Source organism: Carlito syrichta, unplaced genomic scaffold (genome assembly GCF_000164805.1).
Source record: "Carlito syrichta isolate Samal-C Ts95f unplaced genomic scaffold, Tarsius_syrichta-2.0.1 Scaffold307112, whole genome shotgun sequence".
NCBI classification, from domain to species: Eukaryota; Metazoa; Chordata; class Mammalia; order Primates; family Tarsiidae; genus Carlito; species Carlito syrichta.
The window spans coordinates 870675-898481 of NW_007251208.1; the positions used below are offsets into that span (position 1 = coordinate 870675).

A 27807-nucleotide genomic window follows, 5' to 3' on the forward strand; every position below is an offset into this window, starting at 1 on the left:
TCCAAGATCAAGATGATAGCAGATTTGATGTCTGGTAAGGTCTTGCTTAAAGATGGCTGTTTTCTCATTGTAATCCCACACAATGAAAGAAGTGAAGAATCTCTCTCAGGTCTGACATGAATTTTATTCATGAGGACACTGCTCTCATGACATAAACGCCTACCCAAAGTCCCACCTCTTAATACCATAATTTTGAGTGTAAGAGTATGAATTCGGGGGGTGGGATGGTGGTGCATAAACATTCAGACAACATTCCCTAAGTTAATAGAAATACATAATGGTTCTGTTTATTAAGCAATTAGGTCCAAATAATTTAATGGTAGAAGTTTATGCTGCATCAGCACATGTTGCTGTGCTGTCCTCACAAAGGTAAAATTTTGTTACTTCCCTGTACGCACAGTTGGAGAACCACAGCTCTCTAACCTGTCCCACCTCATTGGACTCTTTTTGCTTCCATCATCCCAGTGGGACCCAAGTCCACAATTTTCCACTACACATGCCTCAGCACAATGCTCCACAAGCAAATACAAATTGATGCCAATATTTATATTTATTTTTGCAGTTCCTTGGATAAAAACCTTTTGAACAATGTTTGATAAGAGGTGTTATTCTCATAAAAACATCTTTCAAAAGCAATGTATTTCTATTTTTCACAAAAGTTAAAATTACATGCTGAAACAGAGTTAGTCTCTTGGATAGCACAATACAATGTCAGAAGACTTGTAGAGTAAGACCAGATAATGAACTACTTCATTAAACTAAACAATTACACAGAACTAGAAAACTGACTCAGTAGTAAAATATAAAAATCTACAATTATAAATATAAATTTGGTCCATGGGGACACTAGAACAGTATTTACAGTAAGTATCAGATTATGTCTACTTTAGATGAATACTGCAGTTGTAAAATGTTGAATATCACAGAGAACAGCGTTTTATTTACAGTCTACTATATTAAAAGTTATATTTCTCGCAAATCTGACGATTGCTACAAATACAGTTAAAAATTGGACACTAAAAACAAACATTTTCTGTAGTTGGGAATCCTAACATCTACAAATTGCAATTTTCTGTTAAAATCAATACAGAAAAAAATACCACAAATTCATTCTTAGAAATACTGTAAAATTCAACCATTTTAGTTCAAACATAATAAGTGAATTACAAGAAGTCTTGCAAAAAGGCACACATTGTTAATGATGTAAATTTGGCAGCAGAATCTTATATCATGAATGTTACTGTCTTATGATGAGGCGTAAACAGACAACAGAACTAGATGAATTTTCCTGTCTACTTTTTAGAAAAAGGAAAACAATGCTCAGCGGTGAGCTTCCCCCATCCCTTTCTGGGTTAAACTAAAGACTCTAAGCTCTCAGCTATATTTCCATCAGGCAGTGCTGCGCCATTACTGTCCAGAGAGGTGGATGGGTTTTCTTCCTGTCTCGTGCTCACAAGACTGAGGACCACTTTGTAGAGAAACTGATACTGTTCCTAGAAAACAGAAGATGGAATATTATAGACAGGACACTCAGGGAAGACATGTTCATACAAGGAAGGAATATTTTTAGTCACACTTCAGTACTGTTTGTGAAAGGGCAGCGTGTTAAGGGCTTTGCTATACCCAGCAGAGGTACACAATCTATGTTAATGTCTTGTTCGGATCAAATTAAAGTGGCTTTTCAACCACCAAACATTCATTGACTCATTGACCTAGAAATCTGGCCCACATACATTTGCCAATGATATGCACTTCATTCTTATTTATTGACTTTATGAAATCAGAAGGAGACGGGACAGGGTGCTGTTAACTTGGGGGCAAACTCTTTGACACTAGGCATCTGTAGCCCATTTGAAAATAAGTTTCTTATTCTTTTTCTAACGGTTATAAAATCCACTGGGTCTATCTATGAAAATATCTCAGAAATGACCGTCAGTCAGGCACTCATGCAGAATACAGTTCTTTTACAAGACCCTTTTGTTTACCAAGAAGAAGACTTTCACACTCTATAAGCCTAACTGGTTCTATGCTCTGCTTTGAGTAAAGGTCAGTGTATGCTCTACAGTGGTCTCAAGAGTAGTGGCACACCAAAGAACAAATCAGTTTTTCTCTTATCGACGCCATCTTAGGCGTTCTGGGGAGACATGGCTGCAGAGAACCTAAGCCAGTGACGAGCATCATAGTGGAAAATCATTGGGACCACATGTGAACCAGTATATCATTAAATGCATCCATGAAACAAGCATCTCTGGAAAGATATTTCACACAAGACAAACTTGATGCAACTCAGCCAGACTGAATGAGACTTTTTATACGGGCTTCTCTGAAGTGTATGAGCCCAAGAATTACCTTGACCTCCTGCCAACTGGACTGAGCTGAAGCATTAAAAGTGGACCCTTTATAGTATTGGGGTATTTGTACTAAGTTTTCTATTGTGTAACAAAGCAGGCTGGGTGTGGTGGCTCATGCCTGTAATCCCAGGACTTTGGGAGGCAGAGGTGAGAGGATTGCCTGAGCCCGGGGGTTTGAGACCAGCCTGGGCAACTTGGTGAGACCTTGTCTCTACAATAAATCAAAAAATTAGCCAGATGTGGTGGTGCATTCCTGTGGTTCCAGCTACTTGGAAGATTAAAGCAGAAGGATTGCCTGAGTACTGGAGGTTGAAGCTGTGGAGGCTGTGAGCGTGCCACTGCACTCCAGCCTGGATGACAGGGTAAGACCCTGATATAAAAATAAAAAATAAATAAAAATAAATAAATAAGTAAATAAATAAAAACAAAGCACATACAAGATTTAAAATGTTATATCCATACATTTTCTGGAAGGTAAACTTTACATATATTGTATGTTAGTTTGGTTCTATGGACTGTGGACTTGTAATTCAGCTCAAAAACAACATAAAGATGTTATCAGTCAATATGATCTTTCCTGAAACATGATGAAAAGATTTCAGCAGCCTCTGAGAAGTAAGCAGTACTCCAACAATTAAAAATGTTGCTCACGGCTTTATTACTTACAATGTCAGCAAAGACTCCTGGCCTCATCAAATTTATCATCTTGGCTACCTGGTAAACATCCATGGAATTTTCTCTTTCTAGTTGGTGCATAAGGGTTGTCAGAGCACAGAAAGTTCCTGCTGTCACTCCTCCGTGCCTTGTAACAAAGGAAAGGGACAAAGATTCTCTTCAGATGCATCAAACACTCACAGTTGGAACTCCTCAAGTGACTAGCCTTGACAAGTTTGCAGTAAAAACACTCAAAATTTTAATGAAGTCTCTCTTTACCTTTTGCTTATAGAATTATCATTGAATTTGAAACATTGCCAAGTATTCATGACATTGATAATGGCATACTTTATAGAAATTTAATATTTGCTTATGATTACTATTTTTATATTATGAGAGGGGCTGGCAATAAATAAAAATAATCTTACTAAGATTATTATATATACATATATAATATAAGATATATACCATATAAGATATATATATCATATAAGATATATATATATCATATATATATATCATATAAGATATATATAAAGCATAATTCTAACATATGCATTTTTAATTTGTTTATAACAGAATTCTGGAAAAACTTATTGGATAAAGATTTCTGTATCTGTTAAATAAAGTATGTATCAAATTCACTCCTGTCCCAGGAAGTCAATGACTGAAATGTCTCTCTGGTTAGCTCTCATACAAGTACAGTGCTAAAACACAGACCTATCATCCAAAGTGTCCTTAGCATAAAATGCAAGAGCAGATTCTTGTGATCATGAACCTGTCTTCTGTTTTCAACTTAGCTGATAAGAAGCTGATGACCCACCATGAATGAATCATCACAGTTGGTTCAAAGTTGTCTAGGTGAATCTGAAGACCATAGAAATATACACACACATAGAAAATGCTCAGGTGAGAAACAATTTAACATGTCGAACTTACTCATCATGAACAATCATAGGTCCATCCCTGTTGGCAGCTTCTTCTTTGACAATACTTATAAGTTCAAAAGTTTTACTAATGGGGCTATCTGGATTTGGCCATTTGGGACACTGAAAATGCCTCACTTCAAGTACGTAATCATCCTATAAGAAGAAAATATTGATGTTTGTTAGTGGTGGTTTATTGCTAAATAAACTTTTATACAAATTTTATTCTAGAAATTAGTCTATCAGTGTGCGTTAAATGCCAATGCTAACACACAATGAAACTATGTATCAAAAATGTGTCTGGGCTGAGTGCGGTGGCTCACGCCTATAATCCCAGCACTTTGGAAGGCTGAGGTAAGAGGATTGCCTGAGCCCATGGGTTTAAGACCAGTCTAGGCAACTTGGCGAGACCTCATCTCTACAATAAATCAAAAAATTAGCCGGGCATGGTGGCATGTGTCTGTGGTTCCAGTTAACTGGAAGGCTAAGGCAGAAGGATCGCCTGAACCCAGCCACAGCTGTGGTGGCTGTGAGCATGCCAGTGTACTTCAGCCTGGGCAATAGAGTGAGACGGCAACTCAAAAAAAAAAAAAAAGAAAAAAAAGTGTCCTCCCAATAGAACAAGACAGATAATCTGGAAATAAAACTACAGACCTTCAACCCACTCATCTTCCACAAAGCTGACAAAAACAAACATTGGGGGAAAATATATTTAGCAAATAGTGCTGGGAAAACTGACTTAACCACATGCAGAAGAATGAAACTGGACCCCTACCTATCACCATTTATAAAAATTAACTCAAAACAGATCAAGGACTTAAATGTAAAACCCCAAAATATAAGAATCTTAGAAGAAAACTTAGGAAACACGGTCCTAGACATTGGCTTGGCAATGAATTCATGGCCAAGTCCTCAAAAGCAAATGCAGCAAAAGGTAAGATTGAAAGGTGGGAACTTTTCAAGCTAAAACATTTTTGCACAGTAAAAGAAACCATCAAGAGAGTAAAGAGACAATCCACAGAAGAGGAAAAAATATTTGCAAGCTATGCATCCAAAAAACCATCCAAGATCTGCAAGAAACACAAATGAATCAACTGGAAAAAAAATAACCATTTAAAAAGTAGGCCAAAAATATGAACAGACACATCTCAAAAGAAGACATCCAAGCAACCAACAAACATGAAAAATTGCTCAGCTTCACTAATCATCAGAGAAATGCAGATCAAACCATAATGAGATACCACCTCAAAACAGTCAGGATGGCTATCATTAAAAAAAAAAAGAAAGGAAAATAAAGTGTTGGTGTGGCTATAGAGAAAAGGGAAGAGTTCTACACTGTTGGTAGGAATGTAAGCTAGTTCAACCTTTGTGAAAAGCAGAGTGGCGTTTTCTCAAAGAACTAAAAATCGAGCTACCATATGATCCAGCAAGCCTACTTGTAGGACTACACCCAGAAGAACATAAATCACTGTACCAAGAAGACACGTATGTTCATTCCAGCACTATTCACAATAGCAAAAACATTGAACCAGCTCAGATGTCCAACGAAAGTGAACTGGATAAAGAAATGTGAGATATATATAAGATGGAATACCATGCAGCCTCAAAGAAGAACAAAATCATGTCATTTACAGTAACGTGGATGCAGCTGGAGACCATCATTCTAAGTGAACTATCGCAGAAACAAAGAATTGAATACCACATGTTCTCACTCATAAGGGGGCCCTAAACATTGGGCACACGGGCACAAAGGCAGGAATAACTGACACTGGGCACCACTAGTGGAGAGAGGGAGGGGAGGAGGGAGGGAGGAAGGATAAGGGGTACACAACCACCCATTGGGTACCATGTCCATTACCAGATGATGAGAGGCTCACTAGAAGCCCAAATGTTACCCGGATTTACTTATGTAGCAAATCCTCATTTGTACCCAACAATTCTAAAATAAAAATAAAGAGCCAAAAATGTGTCCATGCTGCTAGATTTGAATTCATAAAATAAAGCCTTAGCATTACAAATTTTTTTTGAAAATAGCATAGATCTCTTCAAATATCAGTCATTCTTAGGTTTAACTAAGGGAAGGAGATTGCACAACACAGTGGGAAAAACGCTGGCCAGGAGGTGGGGATCTAGGTTCAACTTCAGTTCTGATTCTCGCTTAAGTGACTATCCAGATTGCGTAACTTGATGAAATCCCTTAAACCTCTGAATCCCAGTCTCCAGGATGTACTCAATAAAATGCTACATTTAAAAATAAGCAGCAGAATCTAAACTTTACATGGAAATGCAAAGGGCCAAAACAGATCAGATGCTACTAAAGAAGAAAAACAATAGAAATAATTTACTAGATATCAAGAATTAGTATGAGAATTATGATGCCTCCATTTTGGTTGCACGATGAACAAAGAAACTAGTGGAATAAAATAAGGATCCTAGAAACAGGCCCATACATATATAGAAGCTAGATTGATGACTGGACTGATATTGCCCATCCACAAATAATACTGAGAAAAGGGTCATCACATGAAAAATGATAAAATCAAACCCCTGTCTCACAAAATATAATACAAAAAAAGCCAATTCCATGTGGAATCATAAAACATTTAGAAAATAATATAGGATCCCATTTTTTGAAGACACTAAATGATGGTTTCCTTACAAAAGCCAGAAAGGAAAAGATCAATATACTCATATAGATTAAACCTAAAAACTTCATCCACCAAAAAAAAAAAAAAAAAACCCACAAAGAAAGTAAAAACGTCAGCCGGGCACAATGGCTCACTCCTCTCACCCCAGCACTTTGGGAGGCGGAGGCAAGAAGATTTCCTGAGCTCAGGAGTTTGAGATCAGACTGAGCAACATGGCAAGACCTCGTCTCCACAATAAATAAAACAATTAGTCGGGCATGGTGGCGCATGCCTGTAGTTCCAGCTACTTGGAAGGCTGAGGCGTAAGGATCATCAGAGCCCAAAAGGTCAAGGCTGCGGTGGTTGTGACTGTGCCACTGTACTCCAGCCTGGGAGACAAAGTGAGACTCAGACTCAAATAGAAGTAAAAATGTCAAATCAAGCCGGGCTCGGTGGCTCAGCCTGTAATCCCGCGCTTTTGGGAGGCTGAGGTGAGTGAATTGCCTGAGCCTGCGGGTTCGAGACCCGCCTGGGCAGCGAGACCTCATCTCTACAATAAATCAAAAAATCAGCCGGGCGTGGTAGCACATGCCTGTAATTCCGGCTACTCGGAAGGCTGAGGCGGAAGGATCGCCGGAGCCCAGCAGGTCGAGGCTGCGGTGGCCGGGAGCGGCCACTGCACTCCAGTCTGGGCAACAGAGTAAGACTCCAACTCAAAAAAAAAAAAAAAAAAAAAAATGTCAAATCACAACCTGGGAGAAGGTATTTGCAACACATAGATCTAGCAAAGAATTAGTATCAAGAATATAAAAGTACCTTCAATAAATCAGTAAGTGGTAACCTAACAGAAAACTGGGCAAAAATTATAAAGAGACATGTCACAAAGAATGAAATCTAAACGGCCAATAAATTTATGTCAATATATTCAATTTCTTTTTCAACCACAGGGTGTCACTTTCATTCCCACCAAAAATACTATTGAGGATGTAGAGGTTCCAGATCATTCATAAACTTCTGATGGGAAAGTAGTTTGGCAAAACCATTTTGGAAAACAATCATCACTATTTAGGTGAAGTGGCAGAAAGTTGAAGATGCTCTTAGACAGTGACCCAGCAGAGAAATCCCTAGGTATAACCAAGAGAAAATTTTGCATGTGTCTAAAAATATTCATACCAGAACTGTTAGTAATACCAAAACCAAAACAACAACAAACAATAATCCAAATGTAGAACAGAAAAGTCTATTTACAATCTGGAATGCCAAGCAGCAAAAAAACCATCAAGAGAGCAGGGAGACAACCTACAGAATGGGAAAAAATAATTGCCAACTGTAAATTTGAAGGTCTAACTTCCAAGATCTACAAGAAACTGAAACATGCTGAAAGAAAAAACAAACAACCCTCTTAAAAAGTGGGCAAAAGATCAATTTCTCAACCAACTTATCTTTGACAATGCCTCCAATAGCAAACACTGGGGAGAGGAGAACCTATTCAGTCAATGGTGCTGGGAAAACTGACTGAGCACATGCGGAAGATTGAAACAGGATCCCCACCTATCACCATACACAAAAATTAACTCTAAATGCATTAAAAACCTAAACAAAAGCCATAAATAGACACTTCTCAGAAGAAGATATACAGACAGACAATGGACACATGAAAAAGTGCTCTGTCTCACTGATCATCAGAGAAATGCCAATGAAAACCACATTGAGATACCACCTAACCCCAGCAAGAATGACCATCATTAATAAAACAAACAACAGTTGCTGGCGAGGATGTGGAGAAAAAGGAACACTTCTACACTAGTTTGCTGGTGGGAATGCAAATTGGTGCAACCTCTTTGGAAGACAGTGTGGTGATTTCTGAAAGAACTAGAAATTGACCTTTCATATGACCTAGCAATCCCCCTATTAGGAATATACCCAGAGGAACTCAGATCATTCTACAAATACCTGCACACATGTTTGTTGCAGCTCTATTCACAATAGCAAAAACATGGAACCAACCATGCTGCCCATCGAAGCTGGACTGTATAACAAAAAAAATGTGGTACATATACACAATAGAATATTATGCAGCCATAAAGAAGGATAAATAGATGAACTTCGCAGCAACTTGGATGGATTTAGAGTCGATCATACTCAATGATCTATCATAGAAACAAAGAACAGAGTACCATATGTTCTCACTCATAAGCGAACCTTGGACAATTATCATAATACTGTAAGAAAGGGATTGGCAGTAGTGGGAAATTGCTGGGGGGGGGGGAATGGCAGTTGAGGGAAACTGCCAGGGGAGGGAGGGGCACACCTCATCAACAAGGGTAGCTGCATAATGGACATTTGTATACCTAACCCTGAATTGTACCCCACCTCTTTAAAATTAAAATTTAAAAAAAGTGGGCAAAAAAGATATGAATAGACATGTCTCAGAAGGAGACATATGAGCAGGCAACAGACACATGAGAAAATGCTCAGTCTCCCTAATTATCAAATAAATGCAAATCAAAACCACACTGAGATACCATCTAACTCCAGTCAGGATGATCATCATCAATAATTCAAAAAACAACAGATGCTGGAGAGAATGCAAAGAGAAGGGAACACTTCTATATGGTTGGTGGGAGTGTAAAACTAGTACAACCTCTGGGGAAAACAGTGTGGCAATTACTAAAAGATCTAAAAACTGATCTTCCATATGACCCCGCAATCCCCCTACTGGGAATATATCCAGAGGAACTAACTCAAATCACTCTATGAAAAAGATACCTGCACACACATGTTTATCGCAGCATTATTCATAATAGCAAAGACATGGAACCAACTTTGCTGTCCATTGAAAGTGGACCTGATAAAAAAATGTGGTACATACACACGATGGAATATTACATAGTCATAAAGGACAAAATTATGAACTTCGCAGCAACTCAGATGGATTTAGAGGCTATAATAATCAATGATTTATCACAGAAACAAAGATCTGAATGCTACAAGTATTGACTCAAAAGCGGACCCTGAACATTTATCATAATAAGAAAGGGACTGGCAGTAGTGGGACACTACTAGGGGAAGGCGGGTACATAACATCAATAAGGGTACCCAAACTTTACCTGCATGATGATCACTTATGTGCCTAACCCTGAATTGTACCCCACATCTTTAAAATAGAAATAATAATTAATTAAAAAATAGAGTAAATAGCTTTGAACTATGCCCAGTTACATAGATAAATCTTAGTAGCATAATAATGAGAGAAGTAAAAAACTCTGAAAAATACACTTATTATAATTTATATAAGGTTTAAAAGTATCCACAGGTAAGCAAAACAGTGTTAAGGAAAACACAGATAAAAGGTAAAATTATAAAGTAAATCGTGAGAGCATAAAACACCAATTCAAAAAGCAGCTACTTATGAAGAGAGAAGAGGATGGAGTGGGATGGAGTGCAATAAAGACTTCAAAGGTAAAGGCCAAGTTTGTTTTCTTGAACTCAGTGGTAAGTATATAGTAATTTATTGTATCATTTTTAATATTTAATATATTAAAATGTTTGTTAAATCCACGTATTATTGCCTGCATTTAATAAACATTTAATATATTCAATATTTGATACCATTTTGAAAACAGCTCTCATAACAAATAAATAAATAAAAAGTCCCCAGATTTTGAGTTCAGTAGCTTAATCCAAACTTATTGGGCACCAAAATAAATATTGGTCTATATAGCATAGACCTTCATCTACCTACCAACCGTAAATGTGATTATTTTGGGGAAAGCACCTATAAATGTCTGAAGTTAATGGAACTGTCCACTTTAGTATTTTCTTCTTCTATTTATTAAAGAGGAAGTCTCTCTGTGTTGCCCAGGTTAGTTTTGAACTCTTGGGCTCAAGCAATCCTCCTGCTTTGGTCTCCCAAAGTACTGTAATTACAGGTGTAAGCCATTGCACTCAGCTTCAACTTCTTTCTTGGTCATTGTTTTAGAGATACTGTCTATCCCTGGGTTAGGCTTGGCTCCTAGATGATCAATGTGTCTGTGAGAGTTGATTCACATATACGAGACATATTGAATTGGACTCATCGATCATAAGTATGGATACTCTAGTTTATTTTCTGCATAATATAAGGAGAAAAACTAGGCTGATTTCCCAAGGCCAAAAAGATATTAGACATAATTGTTGACTGGGATAATGGCATGATGAGATGTGTATCTAATGATCCTTACTCTTGTAATATACTTTCTTACAGGGAACAATGTCAGGAGGACATGAGAGATGGCAGTTCTGAATGGGTGTATTCAAAGTGTTTAGGGAATAACTGCAGGTAGAAATTAGCATGGAATATTAAGAGCTCTTAAAGACCTTAGGAGCCTTCTGATTCCTGCCTCTCATTTTACAAATAGGGAATGTTAAGTCACTTTTAATGCTACGTTACTCATTAGTGCAACTGGAATCAATATGTTTGTTTTTGCTTGTTTATTTGTTTGACTAAGCTAGGATACTAATCCATTGCTATATTGTTTATATTATTAATTTATTTATATTGTCAAGTTTATATTTTTTGTTATTCAAATATTCTAGAGAATAAAAAAATTTCTTATAATCATACACAGCTTACCAGTTTTAGAATTAAAATGAAATATTTATGCTATCTTAAACATGCTTTAATCTTTTTCTGATCGAGATGGTATTCTGAATCCACATATCTTAGCCATCATAATTATGTTTTAGTATTTTGCTGTAGCTTTACCTAAATAATGATTGGCAAAAAAATATCAATAATAGATACCTTGTAAATAGCCTAGAGTTTAATAATCTCTTACCTAATAGATAATAGTATTTCATAGATAGCTGAAAGTTTAGTAAGATAATCCTAGTTTATTGTACTGCATGTTTTCTTCACTTATCAACCCAATACTTCTCTTATCACTCATTAAATCTCTACATTGGCAGAAAGTACATAGCCAGTTTCAGTAAGTAATATTTTTTTTTCCCCTGCGCTACTCATGACAATATAAGGTAAAGGCTTACATTAAAACATAAGAATTAGAATTAATAAAATGATTTTGTACTTCATTTTCAGCCTAAGTTCTGTCAGCCACTGATTTGAAATAAAAGAGAAATCTTTGATTTCTTGTGAGTATAGAATTCAGGAATGGTGTAGGTTAGGGATGACTAATTGTTTAATGGTTTTGTAAGATTTTTTTTTTTAATTGTAGTCTCATTCTGTCACCCAGGCTGGAGTGCAGTGGCACACTCGTGGCCACCACAGCCTCGACCTACTGGGCTCAGGTGATCCTTCCACCTCAGTCTTCCAAGTAGCTGGAACTACAGGCATGCGCCACCATGCCCGGCTAATTTTTTGATTTATTGTAGCGATGAGGTCTCACCAAGTTGCCCACAGTGGTCTCGAACCTGTGGGTTCAGACAATTCTCTCACCTCGGTCTCCCAAAGTGCTGGGATTATAGGTGTGAGCCACCATGCCCAGTCCAAGATTTTGAAAATGAAAGTGACAGGATGATATTGATTAGTTGGGTAATTTGTCTCAATTGGGCAAAAAATCAGACACCTTTATTTTCTAGGAAAGCTCCTTAAGTCACATATGTTTGTTTCACATGCACATGTTTCACGTGTGCTTAAGATGAAAAGTTTGTCATTTAACTTATGAGTATGTCCTTACCTGCGTAGCTTCTAAGATAAAGTCTTGAATTATAAGTTTTTCCTCATTAGATAGGCATTTGTGTTCTTCAGCCATAAGAGTAACCTTAAAACTCTCACAATTTATAGGTTCATCTTTATTTGGCCAGTAAACAAATTCATCTTCTGCCTGAAGGATTAAAAGTCAAACAAAAGTCTAAATTTTAATACAATGTTTAAGTCAGATTATGGAACAGAGTTAGTTGACTGACACAGAAATTTCAATTCAATTTTTTTCGAATCTCAAACTTAACTCTTAAAATCTTCCTGGAGTCTTCAGTCAAGTTGATGTGCAGAATAAAATATTATACTTAAGAACCCAAACTACTGCCTTGCTATTTGCCCTCTTAAGCTTATCAGTATCAATGGTAAGCTTGTTTTTTCCATAACAGACAAACGACAAACGAGTAGAGAAAATTCAAATGATTTTAAGAGCTCAGATATTTCCAGCCTCCTTTGGAATGGTCAGTATAATGATACACACAAGAACTGATTTTCAAAGTTAAGCATATATGTAAAGCCTAAATAAAGTATTAACTTTATTTTACTCTTTGGTTCTCTAAACACATATAAAAAGGAGAATGAAGTATCTCTGATTTTCTCATACTAAAAAGTTCTTCTTATATTAGGAGTTCACTTTATTCTAACTGGGACTTTTTTTTTTTTAATTTCTAGGGACCTCCTTAAACTAAGGGAATATCCTAATGTCCTGTCACATTTTATTAAAAAAAAAAATATATATATATATATACACACACGGGAGCATATAGACTGACTTCAATCAAAGCTGCAATCCTAATTTTCTTAAGCAATGTCACAAGAGACATAAATTTCAGTTAATGTTAATCTACTTTTATATAAAACTTTAATTTATCACTTTGACTAAGGAGGCTATATAACCAAACTAAGCCCGTAAGATTATAATAATCAGAAGTCCAGCATACACACAAGTAATTTTGTTTTCAACTAATAAACCAAAGTCATCGGAGTCATACTTTGCCCACTGTGGGTTACTTGTGTGTATGCTGGACTTCTGATTATTATAATCTTATGTATTCCCTGTCAAAAAAGTACTAAAGGTGACCTAAGGAAACTTACCATGTTTTGACCATCAGGAATCATAACCACCAGCTGGGCATTATGGTCCCATATCATCCGCCAGAAATCCTTGATGGTGTGGAGAAGGGGATGCTGGGTGATGATGAATTCATTGCTCTGAAAATATCCCTACAAAACCAAAGAGAAGATTTAAAAAGAGCCCTGGCATACGCCTTTAAGCATTGATAAACATTTACAAATTCATGGACATAAGTCAAAGTAGACTTTTGAATTGCAGATTGTATCTATATAAAGTTATTTGATAATTGTAGTCAACACTTACTGGACACTTGCTATATGTTTTCTTCCTCTTAAGCAAATTATTCCTTACATCAGTACCGTGAGATAGGAACTGTGATACCCATCTTACAGATTATTAAACTGAGGCTCAAAGCCTGAGCCCAGGGGTTCAAGACCGTCCTGGGCAACTTGGCGAGACCTTTATAATAAATAAAAAGTTAACCGGGCATGGTGGTGCATGCCTGTGGTTCCAGGTACTTGGAAGGTTGAGGGGAAAGGATCGTCTGAGGCCAGCAGGTCGAGGCTGAGGTGACTGTGAGCATGTCACTGCACTCTATCCTGGGCGACAGAGTGAGACTCTGAATCAAAACAAACAAACAAACAAATAAACCGAGGCTTTAGAAGTTGTGTTGTGCCCAGGCTTGCCTTAAGAAGTTAAGTGTAGGAATGCTTTGTGCACGTATTTCTCTATGCATACTGCACCTCAAAAAATTAAATATTACATATTTTTACAAAAATCTTTAAAAAAAGAAGTTAATGTAGTACTCAAGGTAACCATCATCTTGTTGTGAATGCTTTTAAGTTTTATGTTGCCTTGGCATTCCATTCGTTGAAATTTCTCATACCAGAAGCAGGGTTCAGTCACCCCTGACACAGTTTCCAGTACTACACCACCCTCACTTCCAGTTACTTCTGCCTTAGTAAACTGCTCCCTGGTGACCACTTCACTATGGGTCACCTAGCTACAACAAGCTTAACTGGCTTTGCTGACCCGACACCCTGCATGGACCATGCAGATATGTCACAGTAACTACCTCTCAATCACTATGTGACCTTCTGGAACTTGTGCCAGCTTACATTAAACACACTGATTAAACCCATGGGAAATTTGTTTGGATAACATAAGTTTATGTGTCATTGTCTTGACCAAGTAAACAAAGGCATTGGTCCACAGGACTTTTCTCTTTCTCCATTCCTGCATTCCTTGACCTCTGTGGGTGTGGCCTCCAGATGTGCAATGCACTCTCTGGGGTCTGTAAGTACCAAATACTCCTAAGTGTTCGCATTGTGGTTCTCTTATTAGAGCCAAGTCCACTATCTGACCACTGATGATGAGTCTTTCCTGCCTGAAGGGATCAGACCCATGCAGGTGGATTTCCTGCTGATGTTCTTTTTTCTGAGCCTTTGGTGGCTGTCAGGGACATTAACAGTTGATAGAGAATCTCAAAGAATTTCATTCAAAACACACCTTTAGGGTCAGACGTACTGAAATGGTTTGTCTAAAGTGTTTCCTACACGAGATAGAGTGGGAACCTACAGGAGAGTCCTTATTTCTCACATTCCATAAGTTCCAAAGGCAAAATGTCAAAGTCACATCTACTCCCAACAGGACACCTTTGGTGTCCAGGCACCTTGGTTGCCTCTACAGGAAAAGAATCGGGAAGTCCCCTTGCAGATTTTGCTACAGAAATCTAGAATTTGTGTGCCACTGGTAAATCATGATTTCCACGTACCCTTACTAAAATCGTAACTTTTCTAGCCCCTTCTGCTTCCAGATCCCATTCTTATCCCCTATGGGCCCATCTGAAGTGTGAAATGTATTGCGATGTCACTACCACCCATTTCCCTGCATGAATATTCTTCAACATTTTGTTTGTAAAATAATTGAAACAGAGGTTTTCAAATAGGAATTAGGACCTTTTCAGCTGAAGTCAAGTGCTGTGATTGGTGCCTGGTCCCAAACCAAGGGAAGTGAGGGCCAGTTAGAGGTCCAAACTTCACCTGCCTGCAGCCCACTTGTGTAGTTAATCCTTACTTGTACCCCACATCTCTATAATAAAATAAATTTTTTTTAAAAAGGTAATGAAGGTCACTCAGTTACTAAAGCACTCATCCCTCACACAGAAGATCTAAATGCAAAATAAAGCGTTGTATCTTTGGAAACCCAGGTCCCCAAATGAGCCCAGTTTGCTGGGCGAGAACCATGCTGCAAACCTGGAGTGGTAAAGTTAGTGGGATGGGGCTTTGCTGAAGCTAGTGAATCCTGGGTTTGCTCAAGAGCTCTGCCTTGGTAAATGAAATGAAACCTCTTAAATAAATAAGTATACGTTTTATATCTGCTCATCAGCCCTGAATGACGAGTTTGGGTTCCTGCATCTACTCATTTGTCTTGATTGAGGTTTCCTCAGTTTCAGCACACACAAAAGCATCAAGGAATGCTGTTATTCCACTTGTTGCTGTGGGCCTGTCATCATCAGATTTGAGTTGTATTTACCAACAATGCTGCCCATGCCTGCAGTCTTGAAGTCAGGCAGTCTCCTCTTGTTTTGATTCCTGTAACACGAACTGGCAGGCTGTCTCCACAGTAACCTCTCTGACTTACCATAATGTAGGAGGCATTGATATAGTCTGTGCCTTCCCCATTCAGAGACGAAATGCCAACCCGTGATCTTTCCACTGAAACAAAAACATTCACTGTAAATAACCACACTCACAACACTGACCGTCTTTCCCCTGCTGCCAGATGTAAAATATCACGGCATTTCTCAAGTCGAGTTTCTTTGATCTTTAAGCTAATATTTCTATATATTTTGCATTTTTAGCTGAGACTTCAGGGTGAGTCCTTCAAAACAGTTGCATTTTGGGCATAGTTAGAAACATCTGAGTTCACTACATTTGTCCGAGGGTATAAAAATATTGCCAAACTGCCTAAAAGGGTTTTATTATTTTTTAAAAGTTGTTTTTCAAGATTCAACATAACTTACCAGGAATAATGGAAGAAGTTCTGTTTTTTTCTCTGTTGCATTGCTTTAGGGCTGTAGAGTAGTCACTTTGCTGTATATTTGATTGACTAAGGAGCTGAGGAAGGGAGTGAAAGAATTATACAGGTTATTTCACTTAAGTCACCCAAATATACATATACATACCCTAACCAAATTAGGATATTGAATATAAATATAACTGGCAGGTTTTAATAATTCCTCAAATTAAAACTTGTTTTCGTGAACCCCCTGGAGCATCTATATTCTACACCAGGAGAGTTAGAAAAAGTAACGTCTTTCACCACTGAGAGGATCTTCCTTATGGCTTCCTCTACGCATGTGCAACCTCCATTTCTTCTACTTAAATTTCACACTGCAATTTGGAGATAAGTTACATTGTGTGCCTATCTATCTATCCACAATACATACATATATAAACATATATACTGTTAGATTTTAATGATTCCTTCTGCTAGTTTGTATTACATGAATAACGTACATTCTGGTTGTCTGTCCCCCAACTAGTGAATGTTTGAGTTATTTCCAATGTTTTGCTATTTCAAACTTTGTAGTCATAAATATTCTTTCACGTTTCTTAATGTGCATACATGCAAGGGTGTCTACAGAGAATTAGGAATTGTCAGTGTTTGCTTCTTGAGAGTCTGATAGATGAAAAAATGGTGTATCATGGTTTTGACTTGTATTTCTTTAATTCTTATGGAACTGTATATTTTAGTATTCATTAGCCATTAAGAATTCTTCTTTGATGATTGCCTTTAAATATTTTTACTTCATTGCCATTTATTAATTTGTAGAGTTTCATGATGACTTGAGTGTAAACCAAGTCATCTTTAAGCACACAGAGATTTACAGCCGATCTATTTTTTTCTTTATGAGCTCTGCAAATTTGTTTTTACTTAAGAAATCTTTCTCTATCCCGAAGTCATCAAAAGATTCTTTCCAATATTTTCTTATAATAATTATAAAGTTTTGCTTTCCCATTAAGGTAATGAATCCATCTTGAATATACTTTAGTGTTTGAGGTGTGGTACAGATCTAATTTTGCTTTTTTTGTATGTAGAAATTTTCCCAATGTCATTTATCGATTAGTCTCGCTGACCAGTAATGTCTCTATCACATAACGGATTTCCTCATATACTTGTTTTCTCTGGTTGACTCCAATACTATTGTACCATACAATAAGTCTTCTGTACACCGTACAACAGAATTTTAGCAGAAGTCTTATGCTTTCTTTTTCAGTGTAGATGGGATGTTTTTGGCTCTTTACATTTCCATGTTAAATGAAAATCTGTCCTTCATTTTCCATGAAAAATCCTCCTGGAAATTTAATTGATACTGCACTGATTTTTATACTCAATTTAAGGAAAATCAACATCTTAACAATATTTGTATTAGCAACATTATATCTTAATTTGTTTGGGCCTAATTCTAAGCTTTTCATTTCATTTTTATAATTTTCTTCATACATTTATTGCTAGATGTACTTTTTGAGACTCTGGAATTTTTGTTACTATCTTGTTGTTGTTAATGATTGGGTTCTTTGTTTTTCTAATATGTTTTCCAATTACTTATAGCTAATGAATGCTATTGATTTTTATATATAATTGTTGGACTATAATAAGAGATATTTTCACTTTTGTTTCTTTTGATGTCCTTTGTAGATAATTATATCATCTGCAATTTTTTTCTACTTTTCTACTTTTATTCTAGTTTAACTCCCTGGATTCTATTATATCCCACTGCCCCAAATTTTCTTCTGCCCTCTAAGTCCTCCTTTTCCCCTCTATTTTGTGGGCTTGCCATTCATTGGTTAATCACAATTTTTCTTTTTTTATATCAATATTTTTTATTTTGATATTGTGGGGTACAGTTAAGGGTTAAGTGTACAAATATGCTTCATTTAGGCCACCTTGTTGATAACAGGTGTCTCCCTGTCCCCAGACAGATATTTACTATCATTAGTCCCATACCCCCCCCATGGTTTCCCTCCCCTGTCAGTCATTTTCTTATGGTAGTGAGTTGGATGATCAAGGTCCATTATATGAGTGAGAATATGCGATACTCAGATCTTTGTTTCTGTGAGAGGTCACTCAGTATTATAGACTCTAGCTCCATCCAGGTTGCTGTGAAGTTCCTGATTTTGTTCTTTTTTTTTTCTTAAGTAATCCTTTCCGGTCTTCTAAATGCTTCACGTTTTTTTTTTGTTTGTTTGTTTGTTTTGAGTTGGAGTCTCACTCTGGCGCTCAGACTGGAGTGCAGTGGCCGCTCCCGGCCACTGCAGCCTCGACCTGCTGGGCTCCGGCGATCCTTCCGCCTCAGCCTTCCGAGTTGCCGGAATTACAGGCGCGTGCTACCACACCCGGCTGATTTTTTGACTTATTGTAGAGATGAGGTCTCGCTGCCCAGGCGGGTCTCGAACCCGCAGGCTCAGGCAATCCACTCACCTCAGCCTCCCAAAGGCGCGGGATTACAGGCTGAGTCACCAAGCCCGGCTTAATGCTTCACTTTTAATTGGCTATCTTATCCAAGTCCAAGGCTTCAAGTAACCATCTCTAAGCTGATCATTGCCAAATCCATTTCCCTAGGCCATATCTCTTTCTTGTATCCAGTACGATTCAACTACTAACTATACGTGTTTACTGGGACACCTCCCAAGTACCTCAAAATTAGGTAGGCTTAGGAGGATCTCACTGTCTTCTCCCCTTACCACATCCTCAAGCAGACACTCTCCCCACTTGAATTCTCAATCACAGTGAATGACATCACCACCCTTCTAGATGCCCAAGCAGAATCTGAATAGTTATGCTTGTCTCTTTCTCTTCTTTCTGAAATGTCCAATAAATCACCAAGTGCTGTGTTCAGCTCTTCAAAACAGCTTATTCAATTTTCCTCTGAAAAGCTGCACCCTTACCTGTATTACCCTGTCTAATATTTGTTTTAGCTGCACCCTTACCTGTATTACCCTGTCTAATATTTGTTTTGTCTTTTTTCTTCTTCTTCTTCTTTTTTTTTTTTTTTTTTTTTTGAGTTGGTGTCTTACTCTGTTGCCAAGGTTGGAGTGTAGTGGCACAATCATGACTCATCACAGCTTTGACCTCCCAGGGTTAGCACATCCTTCTGCCTTCGTCTTCTAAGTAGCTGGGACTACAGGTATGTGTCACTGCACCCAGCTAATTCTTTAATTTTTTGTAGAGATGAGGTCTCTCTGCGTTGCTCAGGCTGGTCTTGAACTCTTGGGCTCAAGCAATCCTCCTTCCTTAGTCTCCCTAAGAGCTGGGATTGCAGGCTTGAACTTTGCACATGGTTGTTTGTCTGTCTTTGTACCATTAACTATCATTAGACTACAGGTGCCATGAGTGTAGGGATGTACACTCTTTTTTCTTTTCTTTTCTTTTTTTAAATTCATCTTGGCACCAAGCACAAAAGCCTGTCACTGGGTACGTGTCTGATAAGTATTTGTTGAATAAATGGTTCAATTTATTTCAAGAAAATTTTCTATGAATAAACCTGAATGAATATCCTTTTTATAAGACTGTACACACACACACACACACACACACACACACACACACACACACACACACACACAGTTTCCCTACTTATGATGTTAATTGGAAATAGAGTCAAATATATCCCCTTTTATTTGGACTCTGCCCTTAAAATTGATAGTTCCATTTCGATCCTGGATAATTTAGCTTAAGCCATATCAATTCTTTTATGCAATTGTGTAGGGGAAAACTATATTTAAATTGGAATTTTGTTGAAAATGAGTAATACTGTGTGTGTGTACAGAAAATTTGTTTTGGGAAAAGCTATCTTAACAACCTAATGTTATTTATTTATTATTTATTTTTTTGAGTAAATTGGGTGTATTACTCTTTGCAGTGAGGCAGAACACATAACATGGGAAATTGTGGGACATTTCAGTAAGAAAATGCTAGACTTATTAAGGAACTTGGGCTTATGCTGGGTGGTCTGCAGAAAGATTTAAGAAAGCAGTGTTTTGCTTGGATTGGATGTTGTCAGGAAGCAGGGTAATTCTGTGAGGGGGTATCTTAATAAATCTCACTTGGAAGGAGGAAAGACCAGTGCAAGGCTAAAGGCAGTGAAGAGTTGGTAAAGAAGTAGCAGCTGTTCATTAGCCAGGACAGGATGATGCTTAGTCATTTTTGTGGTTTGGACAATATTCCTGTTCTGTTTGTGTTCAGACATGATTATAAAGTGATCTCAGTTTTGTCTTGATTTATCATCTGCACTGAGTGTCCTTGCCTGATGAACAACCTAATTTTAATGTGTTGCATTTTTTATTATTTGTTTCTGGAACCCAAGCTGTGTACTTTTTAGTGCCTAAGGCACTATTTTATGACTCAGATAAGCTAGACTGAGCAAAACACGTATGTCTTTCTAACAACAGACTCTAAGTCAGCATCCACCCCAATCTTTCTCTTATACCCCTCAAAAAACAAAGATGAGAATGCAAAAACGTGAAAAAAGTCATGGTGGCTAAGACATTCTATGTTGTAGGTTGGGAAAGGCATGAGAAATAAGTGAAAATCTCTCAAAGTTTGTTAATTTTCCTGGGTTTTTCCAGGGTCTTCCAAATTCTTTCAAGATATTCTTTCTTCCAGAATTGGCCCTGTTTCTCCAGGAATTCTGAACAGTAAGAGGGTGGTACGACTCTGTAAATTATTTGTTCCCAGACAGCAGGTCAGGAAGCACCAGCTTTCTGAATTCTTTTCTTACTGATCTCTGAAAGTCAGAGAGCTGATGTTGCTGGAGGTAGAATATGAAACAAAATATGCTCTTCTCTGGTGCATACTGCCTCGAGACAGGGTGAGGAGGAGAAACTTAGGGTTGAAGGAGCTATTATTTCGGTGTGGCCTACTCTGGTCCAAGGGTTTCAAGTGAGACACAGATTTCTCCAAAGAGGTGCAGAGACAGCCCGAGCCACCGCACTCATTTTAAGTGGTCTAGGTTTTTTCAAAGTAAAAAGAGCACTTATATTGTCTCCATTATACGTTCCATCTGTTTGTTCTGTTATGCTCTGTGCCTTCTTTTCCTGCACCAAGTATGCATCTATAAAAGTTTAGAGTTTCTGAGAACTTTTCCTGTTGTTTCTCAGCATTATATGGCTCCTTGAAATTTACCACTGTAACCTATTGAAAGGAAAAAGATGGCTCAAACACGAAGCCATTGTATCCACAATGCACCCAGCATGACCTTGTCAACGCAAATAAGACACAGGGACATTCAGTTCTGTAGTGACATGCAAGAGGCTTCGGAGAGAACTCACCTGGAATTGTTTATCTAGTTTTGTTTTGCCTGTTGGTCCGGGAATAAGGAGTGTGTTAACATAGGCGTGAATATGACTGTCCGGTACCTCAGTTTCTTTACTAAGTATGGCCTCAACCAGTGTATCATGAATGAAGACATATTGTTCCTGGTAAAGCAATGACAATAAGATACATACGTTTTCCTCATATGTATTTAGCAACAAAAGTAGTACCTTCCATTGACAGACAAACAGAGTTTTATAGAATGGGGAGAAAACCCACAAAGGATTGTTTACTGGACATGGCTGGAAGTCAGAGAGAAGAAAGAAAGAAGTCTTGGAAGAAACAGGCTCTTGTCATTCCTTACCTCCTCGTTTATGTGTATTCTTGACATTTGTGATAGGAGGCAGGAAGATTCGGGGAGGCAAAGCAGTTCTCTCTGCCTCTAAACCTGACACTTCTACCCTTTGCGCAACTCTCCTTTTGGCCTGTCATAAATAATTTAACTCAATTTTATATACAGTCGTTAATAGTTCTCTTATATTTCACATAGTGGACTCTTTGGTGGTTTTATCTGACCATAATGTTATTTTCTTGACGGAAAGAAGTCTGGTTTCACTTGGTTTTGTTCATTCAGCCGTATGTTTTTTCTTTATTGCCTTCAAGCTGCCATCCATAATTTTCAACTTAAATTCATTTTTATTTAGAAATAGTGAAAATAAGAATACATATTTTCAGAATCTGTCCTATGTCATATGGGGTAAACTATATGGGCTTAAAAAGGGATACAATTTGAGCATAATTCATACATTTTAAAAAGAAAAATGAATCCATTAACTTACTCTATGAATGAACATCTTTATGTTTTCTTGCTAGAATAGATGGGTGTTGACTGATCCACTCACGCTTTTTCTGGATCTTCTCTGTACTAATGTCATTTTAAAGCATAGTCCCCATTTGATCACAAAACAGACAAAATTTAGCTGACCCATGCATACATAGCTGCAGTTACCTGGTGTTATGGGTTGAATTATGTCCCTTAGAAAAGATAAGTTGAAGCCCTAGCTCCCCAGTACCTCAGAATGTGACCTTATTTATAAATAAGGTCATTATACATGTAATTAGTTAAGATGAGATCAACTGGAAGAAGGTGGTGACTTTTATTCTTAAAAAAAGAGAAAAGTTTGGACACAGATACAAAGGGAAGACAGCTGAGGTAGAGATTGGGATAATGCTGCCATAAGCCAAGGAATGCATGGGGTTGCTAGAAGCTGGAAGAGACAAGGAAGACTCTTTCCTGAGAGACTTTTGAAGGAGCACAGGCCAGTAGACTCCAGAACTTAGAGACAATAAACTTCTGTTGTTTTAAGCCACCCAGTTTGTGGTACTATGTATGACAGTCCTAAGAGAATAATATATCTACATTTTGAATGTACATGAATATAGTTATTTAAAAAAAAATCATACCTCAGTTTGTACCAAATAATTTCTCTGTGAACGAATGTGTTTTAAGAAGCCAAATATGTTGACAGTTCCTTCGTGTTGAATTTGTTGCAACATACTGTCTAGCACAATGTATGTGCCTGTTCGTCCAACTCCAGCACTGAAGAGAACACAAATTAATGTTTCAATGTTAAGCATAAAATAAGTTTAAGAATAGGTCATTACTGGCTGTTCATGTTGATTAAACTAACGTCTTTTCCCAAGCAAATGAACTACACAATAAATTAAGCAATCCAAGACTGTAAACAGTTTAGTAGTTAAGCATAATGCTTTAAACAGCACATGAAATATTTATTCCCTTTCTAATTCTTTTTGTTGTGTATCTAACTACAAAACAACCTACTTGTGTTAGAGATTTTAAGATTTTCAATAGTGATATTTATTATTTATTATATATTATATAATGAAAATATTATGTATCAGGGCATAGCAAACAGACATTTAATATGAGAAAAATGAAAGCATTGGCTTTGTCAAATTCTGAAAAGAAAAGGTCCCTGGGTCTGTATTTCCAGGAAGACAAGTTTGTAAAGCTTTTTGCATTAATGGGAAAAAGAATTTGATAAAGCTTTCAGCTGAAAATATTATTTCAGTGAGACTGTAAGGCCTAAAGCATAACTTCAGTCATTTCTAAAAGGCCATTATCTATCAACTGCTTCAAAGCCACTACCAGAGGAACAGGATTCATAGACAGGGATTCTTTACAAATGTTCTGACAAGTAGGAAGTGCTGGAGTGGGAAATTAGCACCTGTACTGCACAATAGCCTGTTCCTTCTCCATTTGCTAAGAAACAATTCCTGACCTTCAGAGCTATTTTTCCTGCGTTTTTCTGTTTTCCTCAGCTTATTTTCAAGTTAATGGATTAAACAAAAGAAAAAAAAAACAAAAAACAAAAACAAAACTCGTGAAGTCTCCCAAACTTTACCTGAGGATAACTCCGGAGATATATAATTAAAATGTGTCAGATAACCTGCATATCAAAGGAAAACACTTGCTTCTGTAAACACAGACATTGCTTTGACAAAGATACTACGTGTAGAGATGAATTTGATTTTTGTGGTCATGAGGCTTGGCACATGGTATTTATTAATGGCTATCAACAGTATTTATTAATGGCTATCATTATTTTAACAAACTAATATTAGATGAAAACAATATAATTCTCTTTTCTTGGAATGTCATTACTTATTTTTTTCACCTGATAGTTTTATTTTTTATTTATTTTATTTTTTTATTTATTTTAAATATGTGGGGTACAATTTAGGGTTAGGTATACAAAAGTTCATTATACAGGTACCCTTGTTGATGAGGTGTGCCCCTCCTTCCCCTGGCAGTTTCCCACTCCTGTCAGTAGAATGTTATTATTTCTACTTATCAACCCACTCTTGGAAATGAAATTAAAATTCCTGGGCAATAATGACTTGGTAATCCACTCAATGTGATGGGTTAGAAAGAACTCAAGAAAACAAGAAAGGGATTTTGACCCCAAATTGTTAAAAAACAACTAACAATTATCTTGTCAAATTTCTTACACTCCATGTGCTTTGGTTTCTATAATGTAAACCTGACAAAACAACTCTTACAACAGACTTCCAGGATCAGGGGTTGTGTCTCAAGCATTTTTATCCCATGGTGTTATGTGTTGTAATAAATCTTTAATAAGCAAATAAAACAATAATCACAATACAAGATCTGGTACTTGGAAATATTCAGCAATCAAATTTGGAACTGGCATGCTCATTTCCTAATGATCAATACTCATAAAAATGAGCATATAATTTCATCACGCTTACTTCGTGAAATCATTCTCATTTTGGCAAAACTTTGTCCCACTGATTTCCTTTTTGTGAGCATAAGCAATTCTATGGTTTTGGAGGCACATCTCTGAGACTCACCTGCAGTGGACAACGACAGGCCCCACTGCATGGCGCTTGGCATGGGCTGCCTTTCTCACGAAGGTCAGCACAGGCAGTGAGTACTCTGGAACACCCATGTCAGGCCACTGAGTGTAGTGATACTGTGTGACCACACGCCCACTGGGTCTTCCCTTCTGGGAGCCCTGGAAGAGTTCAGACAGTCAATGACCGTTTTACATACACACACATACATGGGGTTCTTAACATCAACTCAGGATTCATAAGTTGATAGGATGCTGGTAATCTATAATGAAACAAAACAAAAATACGTTGTCACGTGTGATATGTAATTTTGTGTTCACTTGGCTAAGCTATGGTAGTCAGTTGTTGGGTCAAACACTAGCTGCAACACCAGATGTTGCTGTAGAGGCATTGTTCTAGATGTGATTAACATGTAAATCAGTAGACTTTGAGTAAAGCAGATTGCCCCCCATGATACGAGTGAGCCTCAACCAATCAGCTTAAAGCTGTTAAGAGCCAAGACTGAGAAGTTACCTGAAAAGGAAAGAACTCAAGAGTGCAACATAAAAATCTGGCCTGAATTTCCGGGCTGCCAGTCTGGCCTACAGATTTCAGATATGCTAATCCCCACAATTACATGAGTCATTCCTTACAAATATAAGTCTTTCTGTAAATCTGTCTATTTAGCTATCTATCGGTTCTGTTTCTTTGAGAAACCTGAGTAATACATTATTCTTCCTGTTTACTTTATTTCTCTTATTTCAGTCACCACTCTTTTTAGTTGGATGTTGATATCATGTCAGGGCTATCCCGTGCAGATATCATACAAGGCAGGAAATTTTGTAAATGTGTAACATTCACTGCAACCATCAGCACTATTTGGACTAGTTGGGCTCCAATGCCACAGCTGGCATTTAGAGACTTGAAAGAAAACTTTTGGATTGAGATGTAGCTGAAATAAGAATTTTTAATGCCTTCAGTTATATATATGAGGGGAACCCCCCCAAAGTCAGAACTTTTTAATAAAAAAATTGTGTTTATTATTACATGTTTAGACTTCAGTCACCTTCAAAGTATTCTCTGTTTGACGCAAGCTATCTCTGTTTGATGCTATCTACCTATGTTTTTCCACTGCTCAAAACAATTTCTTTTTGTTTGTCTTGGTTTTTTCTTTGAGTAGGAGTCTCACTCTGTTGCCCAGGTTGGAATGCAGAGGCATGCTCACAGCCACTGCAGCCTCAACCTACTGGGCTCAGGTGATTCTTCTGCCTCAGCCCTCCGAGTAGCTAGAACCACAGGCATGCACCACCATGCCTGGCTGATTTTACGATTTATCGTAGAGATGAGGTTTCACCATGTTGCCCAGGCTGGTTTCAAACCCCTGAGCTCAGGTAATCCTCTCACTTCTGCCTCCCAAAGTGCTGGGATTACAGGCAGGAGCTACCACACCCAGTTCAAAACAATTTTTGAACTCATCAATTATTTTTTTTTTAATTTTAAAGATATAGGGTACAATTCAGGGTTAGGTATACAAATATTCACTATGCAGGTACCCTTGTTTGAACTCATCAATTCTGATGCCTTTTAAGTGCTTCTGTCGTTTTTTGTTTCACTTCTTCTACGTTGGCAAAATGTTTCCATTTGAGGACTTTTTTTCCCCCGGGAAAGCAAAAAGAAAGGTGCTCGGGGTGAGATCGGGTGAATAGGGAGGGTAGGGCACAGGAGTCACGCTGTTTTTGATCAAAAACTGCTGAGCACTCAGTGTAGTGTGGGCAGGTGCGTGGTCCTGGTGGAAAAACCAACCAGTCACCTGTTTGCCGCAACTTGAGATGTTTCTTCCACAACACAGCCTCTCACAACACTAGCTGGTACACTGATGCCAATGAGTTCCTAGAACACTTACCTAATGGGAAAAGCCTGAGTTGCAAGGGGCCCTCCCTCCAAAAAATAGTTCTTTTTTTTTTGTTGTTCCCCCTCATATGTGTATGGGTGTATGTATACACCCATACACACACACACACACACACACACACACACACACACACACACATGAAAAATATGTAAATAATATATACATGTATATAATAAGATATTGTATTTTTAAAATTATAAGAGATAGAGTCTTGCTTTGTCACCTACACTGAAGTGGCATAATCATAGCTCACCACAGCCTCAAATTTTTGGCCTCCAACAATCCTTCTGCCTCTGCCTTCCAAGTAGCTAGTACAAGTACATATGACCATGCCTGGCTAAGTTGTTTTATTTGTTTGTTTTTAGATAAAGGGTTTCGCTATTTGCCCAGGTTGGTCTCAAACTCTTGGTCTCAAGTGATCCTCCTGCTTCAGCCTCCCAAGCAGCTGGGGTTACAAGTACAAGCCACCATGTCCAGTTTAGTTATATACTTTTTCCTCTGTCTTGGTTATATCACTTATTTATTTTTTTAAAAAGGAACGAATGCATTACTCAATTGCTTATGTTTATCATGTTGACTCACCTTTTTAATTTTTGTGTTTCTGAGAGTAAAAGTTCTCACAGTGTAATAGGCAAGCACGTGCACACTCTTGTGAGTGACAAGAAAGTTCCCATACTCTTCACTACCATCGGCAGGCCAGTACTGATCACATTTTCTCTGCAAAAATATGACAAAAATAAAATAAAGGATGCAGTTTCCAGATTTCAAATGTTCAGGGTAAAAGTTGCCCTTGAAATCAGTGAAGGTCTGAGACAGCAATAAGAATGCAATCTTTGATTTTCTTTCAAAGTGACTACTGATTGTTTG

The 27807-nt window shown here is 37.6% G+C and overlaps 1 protein-coding gene across 3 annotated transcripts in view; it reads right to left on the minus strand.

The window, feature by feature from the left end:
* Positions 1 to 261: 261 nt before the first annotated feature.
* PTPRZ1 (protein tyrosine phosphatase, receptor type Z1) overlaps positions 262 to 27807 on the minus strand; it is a 130038-nt gene continuing 102492 nt past the window's right edge. For all 3 annotated transcript variants that reach the window (XM_021715432.1, XM_021715431.1, XM_021715430.1), the window contains 11 exons: positions 27523 to 27657; positions 25047 to 25210; positions 23115 to 23250; positions 21668 to 21814; positions 16357 to 16450; positions 15975 to 16048; positions 13352 to 13480; positions 12237 to 12383; positions 3945 to 4087; positions 3018 to 3153; positions 262 to 1493 (listed from right to left, as the gene is read on the minus strand). In XM_021715432.1, the coding sequence (XP_021571107.1) occupies positions 1353 to 1493; positions 3018 to 3153; positions 3945 to 4087; positions 12237 to 12383; positions 13352 to 13480; positions 15975 to 16048; positions 16357 to 16450; positions 21668 to 21814; positions 23115 to 23250; positions 25047 to 25210; positions 27523 to 27657 (1446 nt within the window). In that variant the 3' untranslated portion in view covers positions 262 to 1352. The remainder of the gene's footprint in view (positions 1494 to 3017; positions 3154 to 3944; positions 4088 to 12236; positions 12384 to 13351; positions 13481 to 15974; positions 16049 to 16356; positions 16451 to 21667; positions 21815 to 23114; positions 23251 to 25046; positions 25211 to 27522; positions 27658 to 27807) is intronic.